Source organism: Verticillium nonalfalfae (genome assembly GCF_003724135.2).
Source record: "Verticillium nonalfalfae strain VnAa140/NRRL 66861 chromosome Unknown scaffold_46, whole genome shotgun sequence".
Taxonomy (NCBI): Eukaryota; Fungi; Ascomycota; class Sordariomycetes; order Glomerellales; family Plectosphaerellaceae; genus Verticillium; species Verticillium nonalfalfae.
This window is the reverse complement of record NW_021167271.1, coordinates 147421-160565: the sequence shown is the minus strand read 5'-3', so window position 1 is coordinate 160565 and position 13145 is coordinate 147421. Positions and strand designations below refer to the sequence as shown.

General features: G+C 55.5%; 2 protein-coding genes across 2 annotated transcripts; both read right to left on the bottom strand.

Annotated features, from left to right (window-relative positions):
* Nucleotides 1-1141: 1141 nt before the first annotated feature.
* Nucleotides 1142-2044, bottom strand: D7B24_006476 (uncharacterized protein; the record flags this gene model as incomplete). The annotated part of the gene is made up of 3 exons (XM_028640606.1): nt 1142-1172; nt 1241-1935; nt 1988-2044. The coding sequence occupies 3 exons, from the start codon at nt 2042-2044 to the stop codon at nt 1142-1144; spliced, it is 783 nt and encodes a 260-aa protein (XP_028495242.1).
* Nucleotides 2045-4599: 2555 nt separating this feature from the next.
* Nucleotides 4600-6573, bottom strand: INDA1 (Amino-acid permease inda1; the record flags this gene model as incomplete). The annotated part of the gene is made up of 4 exons (XM_028640605.1): nt 4600-4989; nt 5045-5923; nt 5982-6277; nt 6384-6573. The coding sequence occupies 4 exons, from the start codon at nt 6571-6573 to the stop codon at nt 4600-4602; spliced, it is 1755 nt and encodes a 584-aa protein (XP_028495241.1).
* Nucleotides 6574-13145: the final 6572 nt, after the last annotated feature.

Genomic DNA, 13145 nt, shown 5'->3' with positions numbered 1-13145 from the left:
GCCAGATGAACTGACTTGGAAGTGCACCTGGCGGTAGGATGAGATCTGAGACGTCAAGCGTATTTCTGGTCCAGTTTTTATGATTAGGTGGGGCAGAAAGCTGTGCAGTCGCTCCGGCTGGAAGCGGTGAGCTGCCCCAGTCGTCCGATCGCGTAGTCCACATGCGAGACGATGCCATTACTGTAGTATTTCGCATCGATCCTACGGCTCCTATATACGGAAGTACAAGCTGTGAGCTGAGATCTTTGCTTGAAGTATCATTGAGAGTGATCCATCCGGAGTAAATGGGTAGCGCAGAGATGTCGACGTCCTTTGGTGGTGTTGCGGAAACCAAGACTTTGACTTCCTTACCAGGCTGAACAATTATTTCTGAGGGGGAAAACGAAAGCTCTGCGTAGGCGCTCGTCAGAGGTGGTGATGAATGCTTGTATACCGTGCCTGACCAGAGGGTGTCCGCAGTGAGCGCGGGCCTGTGCCCGATGGCGTAAGTCACTGAGAGGTTGCCTTCATTTCGAATCGTAAAGGTTTGTTCAGAAAGGAAGTTCTCAGTGTCATTAAAAGATAACTGTGTGACACTCAGGAAGACGGTCGAGTGGACTGCGTCGTATGCCTGTACCAAGCCTGCACCTTGCTGTGGAACGGGGCCAAGACCAGGACTTAGAACTGGCCAGCCTGTCGACATGTCGTATGATCTACCGGGTTTGGCGGACATTGAGAGAATTCCTTGAATTTCCCGAGGATCGCTTGTGTTCCGGCTCTTAGATTTATTAGTATTAGGTCGTCGCTTAAGGGGAGAGAGACACTAACCTCAACAACCAGAGCAACAATGGCGGCAAGAAGAGGGCAGGACATGGACGTTCCTGAAGAAACTCCATAGCCACCCTGAGCTAGTGGCAAAGTCGAAAGAATATTTCCGCCCGGTGCGCCAACATCCGGTTTATTCTTCAAATCAAACGTTGGTCCCCAGCTTGTGAAAGTACTGACGGCACCACCCGTATCCCTATTCAAAATCTCGCTACCTTGTCCGCTAGTCGCGTCATAGGATGGGTCATGGGTATTTTGGAACGACGAAACCGATATGACTCCATCGCCAGTTGAGGGGGCACTGATGCCGAAGAGGCCTTCCGTGCCCCCAACTTCGTTACCAGCTGAAAAGGTGCAGGGAACACCGGCTTCAACAATACGCGACACCAGCAATGCGAATGGGTTTTGGCTCCAGCCACTTGCCAGTCCGACTGACCCAGTGATAATGTCACTTCCACCTTCATACGCCTTACTGGTGGCAGCCATGAGAGCGTCCATTGTCGTAGTGTCAGAGCAGCTAAAGGCGCGGAACATGCCAATTTTGACACCAGGCGCGGCGCCTCTGAAGCCAAGCGGGTTGTCCAGCGCGGCAATTATCCCAGCAACATGCGTTCCGTGGCCGTTACAATCTTCAAAAGGGTCTCCGTCTGGGTTTGGTGGCTGACTTCCATCGTAGCTGTCACCGACGACATCTGCGCCGAACTCGACGAGGCATCCGGGCCCGAAGCAACCCCCGAGGGCTGGATGTGTGTAGTCGATGCCAGTATCAACGATACCTATCCGAAGCCCCTTTCCAGTGATTCCCTCAGCGTGAAGTCGATCGACCTGGGTCATGATGTGAGGCGAATAACCGTCTTTGCCAACCTGTCTCCGCTGAACTTCCACCAAGGGTTTGCCTTGGGCCGTCCAAGATAGATTCAGTTGGGGCGATGAGATGACTTCGACAGGCCAGATATTTTTGACTTCGGGCAAAGCTTCAACCTGGCGTACGACCTCTTCTTCGTCTTTTTTCGGAACAATTCCAAGGTTGAAAGACGTGCCCTTGAAGACTGTGGAGTCGAAGCGGATGCGCTCCTCAACACTGGCTACACCTTCTTGGGCCCCGAGTCTTGAGATGAACTCGTCTGTACTCTATAGGTCCGGTCAGCATACGGTTTCTGTGCAAGCATCCTCGTTCACTTACTTCGCCGTCGGATATCTCTACGATGTAGGCGCCGGCGACATATTTTCCTTTCGTCATATGTGGTGCGATGGCATTCTTATCTTGAGATGCCCTTGCTAGGCCAAGACTGGCAGCCAGAAGCCAGGGGGTGGCTGCACTGAACCTCATTGCAAGTGCTTTCCGTCGAGGTTGTCACGATGCGAAGCGGATTGCAACTGGCTAGTGAGCAGTATTTCGTTCATGGACAGACCGGCGATTAAATATACTTGGTGCAAGTGGCCTTTCTCCCAGAGAGCAACCCCTCTTTTGCAGAACGTCCTAATCCATCAAACCCGCTTGGATTTCCCGGAAATGATGCCAGCAGTAACGCTGCGATGCTGCCGAAAACATCCGCACCTTGCGCAAGCAGCGTTGCATCAGGGCGCTTAAGTCCCTTCGGACCATGGGCACCGCCTTTTGAGTGGGGAATAACGGTTGCATCAGGCACCATGGTGCCGCGATTGAGGTGATTTGAGCAGGAAACTGCTGGAGAGCGGGGATGCTGCTCATTTCGGTATGCGCCAAGCCGCACCGTGTATTCCCGCGATGAGATACATCAACAGTGCAAAGGACGCCATCGCGCAAATTGTCTGGCGTTCTCAAAGATGAAACCTGAATCTGGTCGCTTCTCAAAGAGCTGACTAGAGCCTGATCAAGGTTTATAACACGATAGAATCTCGCTTATAGTACGACAATTTATAAGAATGATGTTGCTGTCAGGTGGTCCCTGCGGAGCCACGGGACAGGGGGCCGATTAGGGACTAAGAACTACGAGAACATTTATACAAGGACTGTGGAGGGCCCTTTTAGCTGCGGAGGGTCAGAATCGGATGTATTTCAACCCCATACCTACTATGTATTGCCTTCGGACCACGTGTGGAAGACCTCTTATTCCGTCCAACCCACGCACTGACAATTGTTCAGTTAGAATATTTAGGACCCCTCATAGGATTATGACATGGGATAGAAAGCTACCAATGTATAACCAGTAATGATGCGCTTCAACCGATGCGATGTGTCACATCCCTCACAGTTGCAATCAAATACGTGGGACGCAAATGGGAAACCTGGCTTGACGATGGTGTCAGAGACAAGCGCTCCTCTTTAGAACTGAAATACCTTCAGGAATTCCAGCCTTGATTTCGACATCCAAAAATGACTGGACTGGCCACTAAAGCCAAGCAATGCGTACTGCAGCCTTCGTAGACTTTCGATATCACAATTCAAGTCAAAGAATTGAATCAAAGTTTGATTTGAAATGCACAACGAGATGAGCTATGATAATTCCATACACTCCCAAATGTTCTGGTCTCTGCTTTGAGTTGCCTGTCTTTGTGGCATGGTTCTTCAGACATCTATGCTCTGCGATGGTCTGCTTCCTGTGACTTACTCCCCACGATATGACAAACCCGAACCTCAACAAATTGCTTTCGCTTCCTCTGCAACTTTGGACCAGACACTGGAGCCCTTCCACACAAACCCACTCAACGACCCACGGCATTGCAGATCATATTTTGAGAAGGTCAAACGAACTCTTCCCTTCTTCACCTACAGATTACCCAATCACGGGACTGCCTTTAGCAGTCTTTTCCAAGACTACAGAGACCAAATTCGCACCTTCGACATCCACCTTCCAGAGCCATACCCCTGAGCTCTCGTCGGACAGACAAGCAGCCAGATAGTGCGTTCATCTGCAGTAGAGGCAGACAGGATCTCTTCTCCCACCATGGTAGCCAAAAGTCCTTCGGGAGAGAGATATTCTCCTTCAGCACAGCCTAAGGGCACCAGCCGGCACCTTTGTCAAGCCCCTGCCCAACCATCTCTCAACAGCGTGCTTCCCTTGGCCCCGAGCGGTGGAGAGTGCTCTCAAGCACTTTCAGTCATTGACCCGCAAAGCAAGGACCAATCGCGCATCAAATTCAGCATCAAAGACCACACCGACTACATTCTTTGGTTGTCATCTCCCGTTGGCCGCCCGCTTGGCATCGCTTTTGCTACTTATTGCAAGCACAGAGGCCGCGCTATTGAGACAGTCCGCTTCGTCTTGAACGAATCATCGGTCAGGGTGAACCCTGAGTCGACGCCTGAGTCGGTATGTTCATTATGTGATATCTACAGGATGAATGAAGGGTCCTAACTTTTGGCTCAAAGCTTGGCATGGCAGATGGAGACAAGATCTTGGTGTATGAGCAGGCTCTTGGGGGATCTGGGCCAGTTGACATGGTACGAAACGAGGTTGATCTGTCTTCATGCTTCGATTTACGATGACTTTGGCAAACACACCTAGTCAGCTGTCATCCGTATCAGGTCAGAGACAGCAACTTGGGGACTAAGGCATGAGCATCGTAGCAACAAGCAGACACGTAGCAAGCAGGCAACAGACCATGACAGTAGGACGCAGGTTGTAGACAGTGTCTAAACATTGTATATGTATATGGTATCTTGTAGCAACGAATGGCAGCATGCCTTTCCAGATGAGCCGCGCATGCCGCTCACGAGGCTGACAGCCCTATTAACCTGGTCCGACATCTGCGCAGTGAGATATGTACCTCCTCCGCGGAACACCCCTTGGTATCAAAGAAAATAACACGCGCTTAGAAGACGCGAGTGAGAGCGCGGCGCCAAGCAGGCATGGCGGCGACGCGGGCACGGTGGGCGTTGATCTCCTCCCAGTTGTGCTCACGGAGACCAGCATCGAGGTCGATCTGGTCAATGGTGAGCCAACCAGTGCGCTTCCAGAAGTAACCACAGGCCCAGAAGACGAGAACGACGGGAATGGCAAGGCACGACATGAAGAAGTCCTCAGCAGTACCGGGGCCGGACTGGCCGTAGGGCATAATGGCAACGAAGATCTGGGCAACCAGGATGACAGCGCAGAGAGTGAGACCCAAGTATGAACCGTAGACACCACCAGCGGCGTGGAAGGGGATCTGGTCGAGCGAGCGACCCTGCCTCTTCCAGGCAGTTCGGAAGCGGATGTGGCACTGGAGAATATTAGCGTTGGGATCAGATGATTTATTAGCATGAGGCAGAACGTACCAGGCAGATGGAGCCCCAGGTGAAGAGAGCGGCCAGGGCGGAAAGAGCAAGGAGCCAGTCGAAGACGACGGACCCGTGGGCGCCGAGGACAATATAGGCAAGGCCACCCCAGGCGAGGAGGAAGAGAACAGACATGAGGGGACGGCCAGACTTGTCAACGTAGGTGAAGAACTTGGGGGCGTAACCGGTGTGAGCGAGCGCGGACAGGGTACGCGAGCCGCCATAGACGCAAGAAACACCAATCGAGACGACAGAGATGCAGATAACAAGGTTCATGAACGTGTCGTAACCCTTAAGGCCGGCATCCTTGGCGGCCAGGACGAAGGGAGAAGTGCCCTCAGCGTAGGGGTTCTTGGCGTTGAGAAGACGCTCGTCGCGCGACGAGACGAGGAGACCGACGAGAGTGAGACCAACGATGTAGAAGAGGGTAATACGCCAGAAGACCTGCTTGACGGCACCAGGAAGAGCTCGGGCGGGGTTCTCCGACTCGGCGGCGGCGAGACCGACAAGCTCGGAGCCAGCGTAGGAGAAGGCGGCAGTGACGAAAACGGAGCAGAAGCCCTTGAAGCCGTTCTGGAACGCACCAGGGTCGCGCCAGTAGATGTCGCCGTGGTACTCGTCAAACTTGTAGCCCTTAGGGCCACCACCGCAGATGAGAACGACAGCGACGATCATGAAGATGATAATGGCGGCGAGCTTGAAGCAAGAGCTCCAAAACTCCTCCTCGGCGTAACCCAGAGTGCCAAAGATGTTGACGATGATGATGACAACCCAGAAAAGAGTAATCCAGACAGCGTCGCTTATCTCCTTGTTCCAGTACTTGACGGTGAAAGAGCAGACAGTGAGTTCGAGGGGCAGGACGATCAACCATTGGAAGACCTGGCGTAGTACGTTAGTCAAGAGGTATCATCAGACGGTTGAAGCACGAAGAACTTACGTAGTTCCAGCCCATGGCGAAACCCCAAGAAGGGTCGATGAAGCGGGTAGACAGAGTGTAGAAACCACCAGAGACAGGGTACATAACAGCGAGCTCGCCAAGGGCGTGGATGACGTTGAAGATCATGACACCAGCGATGGAGAAGCAGATGAGGACAGAACCGGGACCACCCTTGACAAAGGCGCTACCGGAGCCGACGAAGAAACCAGCACCGATGGAACCACCGATGGCAATCATGTGCAAGTGGCGGGTCTTCATGGAGCGATCGAGCTCGACGTCGCCGGTACCGAAGTCACCTAGACATTGTGTCAGTCGGGGGTCCGAAATCTCAGAAAGCGGACGGCGGGAACGTAGGCAGTGTGAGAAAATCGGCCCGAGGCCGGCGGAGAGGTCGGTACATACGGCGAGTGAAGGAGCGGAGGTTGAGACCGTTACGGGTCATGAAGTCCTGCTCACGGAAATCCTTGGGGACGTTGCCGTCGCCGGCGTAGGGGCGGTTGCTCTCGAGCTTGTCGGCATCGAGACCCATGGGGTCATCGACGGTGGGGGGCGCGGCCGTGGCCACGCCGAGGGCGGTCTCCTTCATCGACATTGTTGCGCTCAGTCGGTGTAGAGCTTGGGGTTGGTCAGTTGGTGAGGGTTGAAAGAAGGAATGTACCTCAGGGCCGAAGAAGGGAGGACAGAGCTGGGCTGAAGGGGAAAAAGAACAGAGGTGACGAGAGAGGCGGAAGGGCAGTCTTTTATGAAAGTGCAGGTGCGAACATCCGTCCGCTCTTGCTGCTGCCGCGACTCCTGGTACTGCTGGTGCTGCTCCCGCTCCTGGTCTTGGGTCTTGGGACTGGGTCGAAGACCGGGGGGGCCAGCCGAAGGCAAGAACACGCCGGGAAGGTACAGTGCAACAATGGGAACTGCTTGGTCGCTGGCTGCGTCCGGCCGCCTTCCATGCATGGAAGGATTCCAGTGTCGCCGTATCAGGGGCGTGGCGCTGATTGGCTCACTAGACGTTCCTCACCCTGGCTCCCCTTATCCCCCAGGTGCCCCCGACCCACCCAAACACAGCACCAAGAGCACCTTACTTAGTGGGTCCTCGAGCCAGTGGTGACTTGTCTACTATGCCATCTGGGCTGGGCAGAACACCCACTCGGTCCTGCTTCCTGCGGGAGGGGCAGCTGCGACGTGCACCTGTGCGGCAAGCGAGCGGTGCCCCAACATCAACCCTGCATGGCAGGTGCTCCTTCCCATCCCGGCACCGGCTCGAGACTTGGCTCGTCCTCGTATCCCTGTCGCCCAAGCCCTCGAGAAGGGTCCGGCCCCAGCTCGATCGATCCACCCGACAACAACGGCAGGCGCAGAGTCGCGCAGCCTGGGCCCCACAGCCTGTATGCCTAGGAGCAGCTTTCCAGAAAGGGCAGGTGCGAGTGCGGTCGAAATTGGCTGGAGCTGCCGCCAAGTGATTAGCTGCCACACGGCCCACCACCAACCAGCACCTGCTTCCGGAGTCTTGGCTACCTACCTACCTATCCACCCAGGCCACCGTACCAACACCACCCAGTTGCTCTGGCCTGCTCTTGCTGCCCTCCTGCCTCTCACGCCCCCCCTCCCCTTTCAACTGCCACAGAACTCCTCGTCAGTCCGTAGTCCACCCTGGCTCTGACTGCCTTGCAGTCGCCCGGCCCTCTGCCGCGAAGCGAGTTTGATTGGCCAGACGTGGAGGGGCATGCTTTCCCCACGCAGATAACGGAGCCGCCTATCGCTCATGGGACGGCTATTGATTCGTTTAGGCTTGCTGATGCCAAGGCTGGGATTGAGCACCTGTGCGACTCTATGCCCCAGTTTCCAATCTCTGGCAGGCCTCAGCGACTCGTCGAGTGGCTCGGTTGCGCACATCGCCATCGGTGCATCTCTGGTATCATTCGCCATTCATGCTGAACTGATTTGCCTTCCCCCCCCCTCCTCCCTCACGGCACCCCTCACTTTGGCGTCCGGTCGTCGCTCCCCCTCAGCCGATCCTATCCTATCGTAGCAGCTAAGGTAGATATCCCAAACCAGATACCTAACATAGGTAGGTGGTGCCTTGCAACGGCCATGTGGCTTGGTGGCTGGCTTCTCTTTCTTGCCTCCGCCCATGCTTGGATCTTTTGGCGAATAAGTGACACTGGGTAGGTTCAGGCAGGTGTGCCACAACAAACGGCATGACCTCAACGGCTGCTGGCATGCATTCCGCATTCCTCAGGCCCCCAACCTACCCACAGCACGCCGAAACAGTCATGAGGAGTGCTGTGCTGTGCTGCAGGCTTACGGGGGCTCTCATTCCCATGGTCATCTCGTCTCGTCCGCGTCCTCGTCCTCTCATTTTTCGTGCATGAATGATGCTGCATTCGGGAGGATGCAAGGCCAAGCAAACCCTATCAAGCCTGTTGCCACTCGCGCATCCTGCAGACTACTCAGTTATCAGCCGTCTGTTGTGCGTTTGCAGCCGCCCGAGCTTGCCTTTTTTTTTCTTGACTTTTTCATGTGGACGGAGGGCCAAGCTGCTGATCACGGACCCAAGTTTCCCTAGTGACGAGTGTGTGCGTCCTACCGGCCGGTACCCGCGTATCGTGACAAGAACTGATTGCCGTCGGGCGATGTGGTAGGATTTGCCTCTTGGGGATGCTTTCTCTGCCTGGACGACCCTCCAACAGTTCGGCTCCTTCGGGGAGGAGGCTTTCACGCCCCTGCTGATTGTGTGCCATTGCCTCTATCCTCAGGTTGTGCATCATCCCAGGCAAGCCCCTAGCAGCCTTGTCACATCGGTCCTCCCCCTTCGCCCTTTCCGTTGCTATGCCTCTCCCACCCTGGCAACCCCTACCTTTTTTGTTCGATGAGGGTTCCATGTGCGAGACGATCTTCCCAAGTGCATAACGGCTTGCCACCACAGAACCACAAGCCTGATGCGGTCACGACGGGTTTTGCGTCTCGTTCAGTCATACCCATTGCCCCAATCTTTTCGCATCCGGCCCCATTCATTCATCCCCAGAGTCTCCAGGCAACCAGGTCCTACCTTATTCCTCCGCACGATCCATTCCTCGTTGTTCTTACGGAATCGCGTGGTGGTCTAAAATGCGGAGTGCGTATTGCGTGGTCATGAAAACAGCTGAAACCGTGCGAGACAGGTCTCGCGATGACCAACCTTACGTACAATATGACAGGGACCCGAAGGCATCATTGGCCCGACCCCAGACCCGCGGGCTCTCCCGCCCTGGTAGCGGTGGCGTCAATTCGTGCGTGCCTCGTACTTCGAGACCGCTCTGATTATTGTCCGCTTGTGACCTTCGAAAACAAACCATGGCCATTGATTGATCGACGAAACTTGTCCATCCGAGTAGGCAAGGGGGGGAGTGGTCAAGGTGGTGCACAAGGCGGCCCAGCCTCGCCCAGCTGACAATCGAAAGCTTCTTGTCGTTGACACACACTCACGCACACACACAAAGATGAGCACAAACCATCCCTGACCTCGTCAGCCCTGGCGGGGCACCGCATGGAGTCTCGGGGAGCGCGCGGGTCGATAAACTTCATTCGCAAACTTCCCGAAGCATGTGAGATAGACGCGTTCTCAACGTCGCTCATCGCCTGAGCCGCCTGTGACTGGAGTCGCACCTGGCCAGGATAGGAGATTGCTCGAGTGCCGCGACGCGCCCGCTGAGGCCCAGAATCAATCTTCGGGCCCGGCACGACGGGCGGCGACAGGAATAGCTCCCAGGGCCTGCACCGGAGCAGGAGTCAGACTGCAGGAAGAGCGGCCAGGTCCCCTCTCTTCTCGTGTTGGCCATCGTGCCGAATACAGGCAGGTAGGTGAGTGCTTCAATAAGATTTCAATTGACGGGTCATCCATGCACGCATCGCCTGGCCCTCTCTCCCATCCTGCCTTAGGGTGGTCCTTCGAAGCCTAGTATGGCGCGCGCCAGCGACGGCGCGGGCGCTATTTCGATTCTTGGAATTCGAGGTTGGCGGCGACACTCGAGAACAGCAGGTGCTTGGCGACTTCGCCGCATCGTCAAAGGCAGACGAGCCGCGCTTTCGTCGCTGTGATGGGGCATGGCGAAGCATATGCCCATCTCACCCTTGTCCCCCCCCCCCCCTCCGATCGTTTCGCTAGCGCACCCAGATGGATCGCTGGGGGTCTTGCCACAGCCAAGACACCTTGCCTCCTTCCGTTTGCGACTCATGACCCCGTAATTGGCGTCTGGTCCCGAAGGCGAAGAGGAGGGTTGCGCGATGGCCTGTTCGGGCTCAATCTCCGAGAGCAGGGAGGGGGGGATCAGTGCTGGCGCGTCTCGCGTCGTGTCTCTATCTTGCGCACTGGGGAAGAAAGATACCTTGGTGTTTCGCGACTGCGATGCGATTCGTGCTTCTGTACTCTGTGACTGTCACTTGATGACCGGTGCTGACGCTGACAGGCTGAAAGTTCCTTTTCCTCGCTATCCTGTGCCTCTCCAGCTTGGCCCGTGACTGGTCACAATAATCGAGACCTGGCGATGAAGACAGCCCTGGGAAGAGGGCGATGAGATGATACTGCATGAACCAGGTGAACGCTGCGCACGTCGATTGGAACTCTAGATAAGCTTGATAGCATCGTGTGGTTGGCTGGGCAAAGTGTTTCGAACGCTGTCGCCGATGCTGGTCAGTCGATGTCATGACTCTTGGGCTTTTTCTGACTGTTGGTACTGCCTCACACTTCGGCTTTTCCCTCGACGACGCGAGTTCCTCGACGCTTCCGCTGAGCTTCAGCTGTTCGACACGGTGGTTCGGGAGGCGAGATACAGTGCTGAGGATTCGCGCCGCACGCCGCTACTGGCCCTAAGATTGAATAGCACCACGACCATTCGTCGACGACATGGCTTCCCCACATCGTCAGGCTTCTCGAAGGCTTCCAACCGCGCGCCGCCCGCAGGCCTACAGATCCACCCGAGGTTCCTTCTCGTTAGCGGCCGCTGGCTCATGCTGTGGTGGTGTTCTGAACGAATCGTTTGATATTGGTATTGGCGTTGGCGCCGCTCCCTCACACGTTCCTCTCACGGTCAGATAGCTCCTCCCATCTGAGGGCACCGTCTCAACTCAGCGACGCCACTGGCAGTCGATGGGCTCTCTTTCGTCCGACTTGGTGCCCTCCATGATCCCGACTGCTTGGAGGCTTTCTTTTCCTTGCCGTCCTTAAGCCTCCTGCTGCCGATCGGCTGGCAGCGGCCCATGCATTCCGTCTGGCCACGTCCTCCTTCCATCACCGCCACCAGAGACAATGCGGCCGGCGCCCGACGAATCTTGACAGCAGATCGAGATAGCCACAGGACCAACAAGACAACGGCAAACAGCCACAGGTTCGTTCTGTTTGACGCGCCAAGACTCGAATCCGGGGCTAGAGAGGCCGCCGCCTAGTAACCTTCTTTTTTGGATCTGGCACCGCCGTGGGCCTGAATCCGTGACTCGCCCCTGGTCAGCCCCTGATCTGTCCGGTGTGCTGCCCAAGAGGCAGCTGGTTGGAGCTGAGCCCCTCTCCGAAGTCCGGTTCCCCTTTTGTTCCCCGCCATTGCTCCTCGAGGCGCTATCACGTGTCGTTTCCTGCTGTCAACGATTGCTCTAGCTTCGGTCACGAGCTGAACCTGAACAACTCGTTTGACCACGCCGCATCCTCGGACCACAATCGTGCCACGTCGTCTTGCCCCTCGTTGCTCAACGAGGGCATTTGATCAGATACATCATCATTGGGCAGAGAAAACGGGCTTCCGCTTCTTGCTTCCTTCGTCGTCCTCTGTTTGGCGCGACTCCAACAATTCCTTTGTCAATCGCCTGTCGCTGAAATCTCCCCCGCCCGTTTCATACATTCGGCTCGCCGGCCTCGCTATAGTAACACCACGCTCGTGGCTGACTCGCGCCTCAGGAACGCTCCGGCCAACTCCCTGCGGTCTAGACTTTCAGGTCATTCGCGCCGCTTGATAACCACACATCATGGCTTGACAAGGCCCTCTTTGACTTGGGTTTTCATGTGTCAATGGCCCCGCGACATCTCAGCACTGAAACTCCGTCTGGGGAAACAAGCTTTTGACGCGGGCAAATGAGTAACCTCAGTAGCGGCGCATATCCGCGAACTGAATCGCGCATTATCGATGCTCAAGACGGTTTGCGAGCCAGCACTACATGGGGGATATACTTTGGGAAGCATCATTCTGCGGGCGAGCCACCCTGCGCCCTCTCGAGGCGGACGCGAGAACAGCATTTTGGTTACATCCTTAGCTCGGCAAGGTTGCGGAAATATCCCTCAGGCACGGCCTCGGACGTTGCAATGGCCATTCTCAAAAGTTTACATTAGTTGTATGCTTCAGTCGTACAGGAACAGCATGTCCTAGCAGATAATCTCAACGATAGCCGATGGGCCGAGTCAGAACAGATATCAGGCCTGTTAAGCATTACGCAACAACCGGCTTGAGATGCCGGATTACAGCCCAGCCTGAAGACGATTGTCAGGCGCATCTGCTTGGAAGACGCCATTGCTGCGGTTTCGACTCGTGAACATGATTGTCGATATGTCGTTCAAGGGGGCATATGTGGGAGATGGCTATGTGACGGACATTCGTGTGACGAGAACCGAAACATTACCATCCGAACTAGCGCCCGCACAATGTTCCCTCTGCTCAGGATCGAGTCCGAGGAAGAATAGTTCAGCGGAGGCGCTTCACATGTTGCCGCCTCCCCTCGCAGGTGCGACTCGCTCCGCCAATTCTGGAGGGATCATGGTAGAAGGGAGAGAATGAATTTGACAGCCGATGTTCCCGCTATCCGATTGTCCCGAAAGACAATACCAGTAGCAAGGCAAGCACTTCAGGTCGCCTAGGGCGTGAGCCATTTGGTCACGTAATGAGTTATAATCCCAGGCAGACGTCACAACTGAGATCATTCGCTTGTGGTTCCTGGCTGCCGATGAGAGTGGTTGATCAGCATATCCGTGGCAACGTCGGGGTTGCAGCGCCTTCTTTGTCATAGACTCCACGACAGATATCAAGGTTTCAACAGATTGTACCACCACCCGGGGAGGTCCAATAAACTTGGCTAAGTGATGCTGGTCAGAATGAGTCGTACACCTGCTGGAGCTGTGGTATTGCGAATCCAGTAATCGCATGCCTGGTTCAA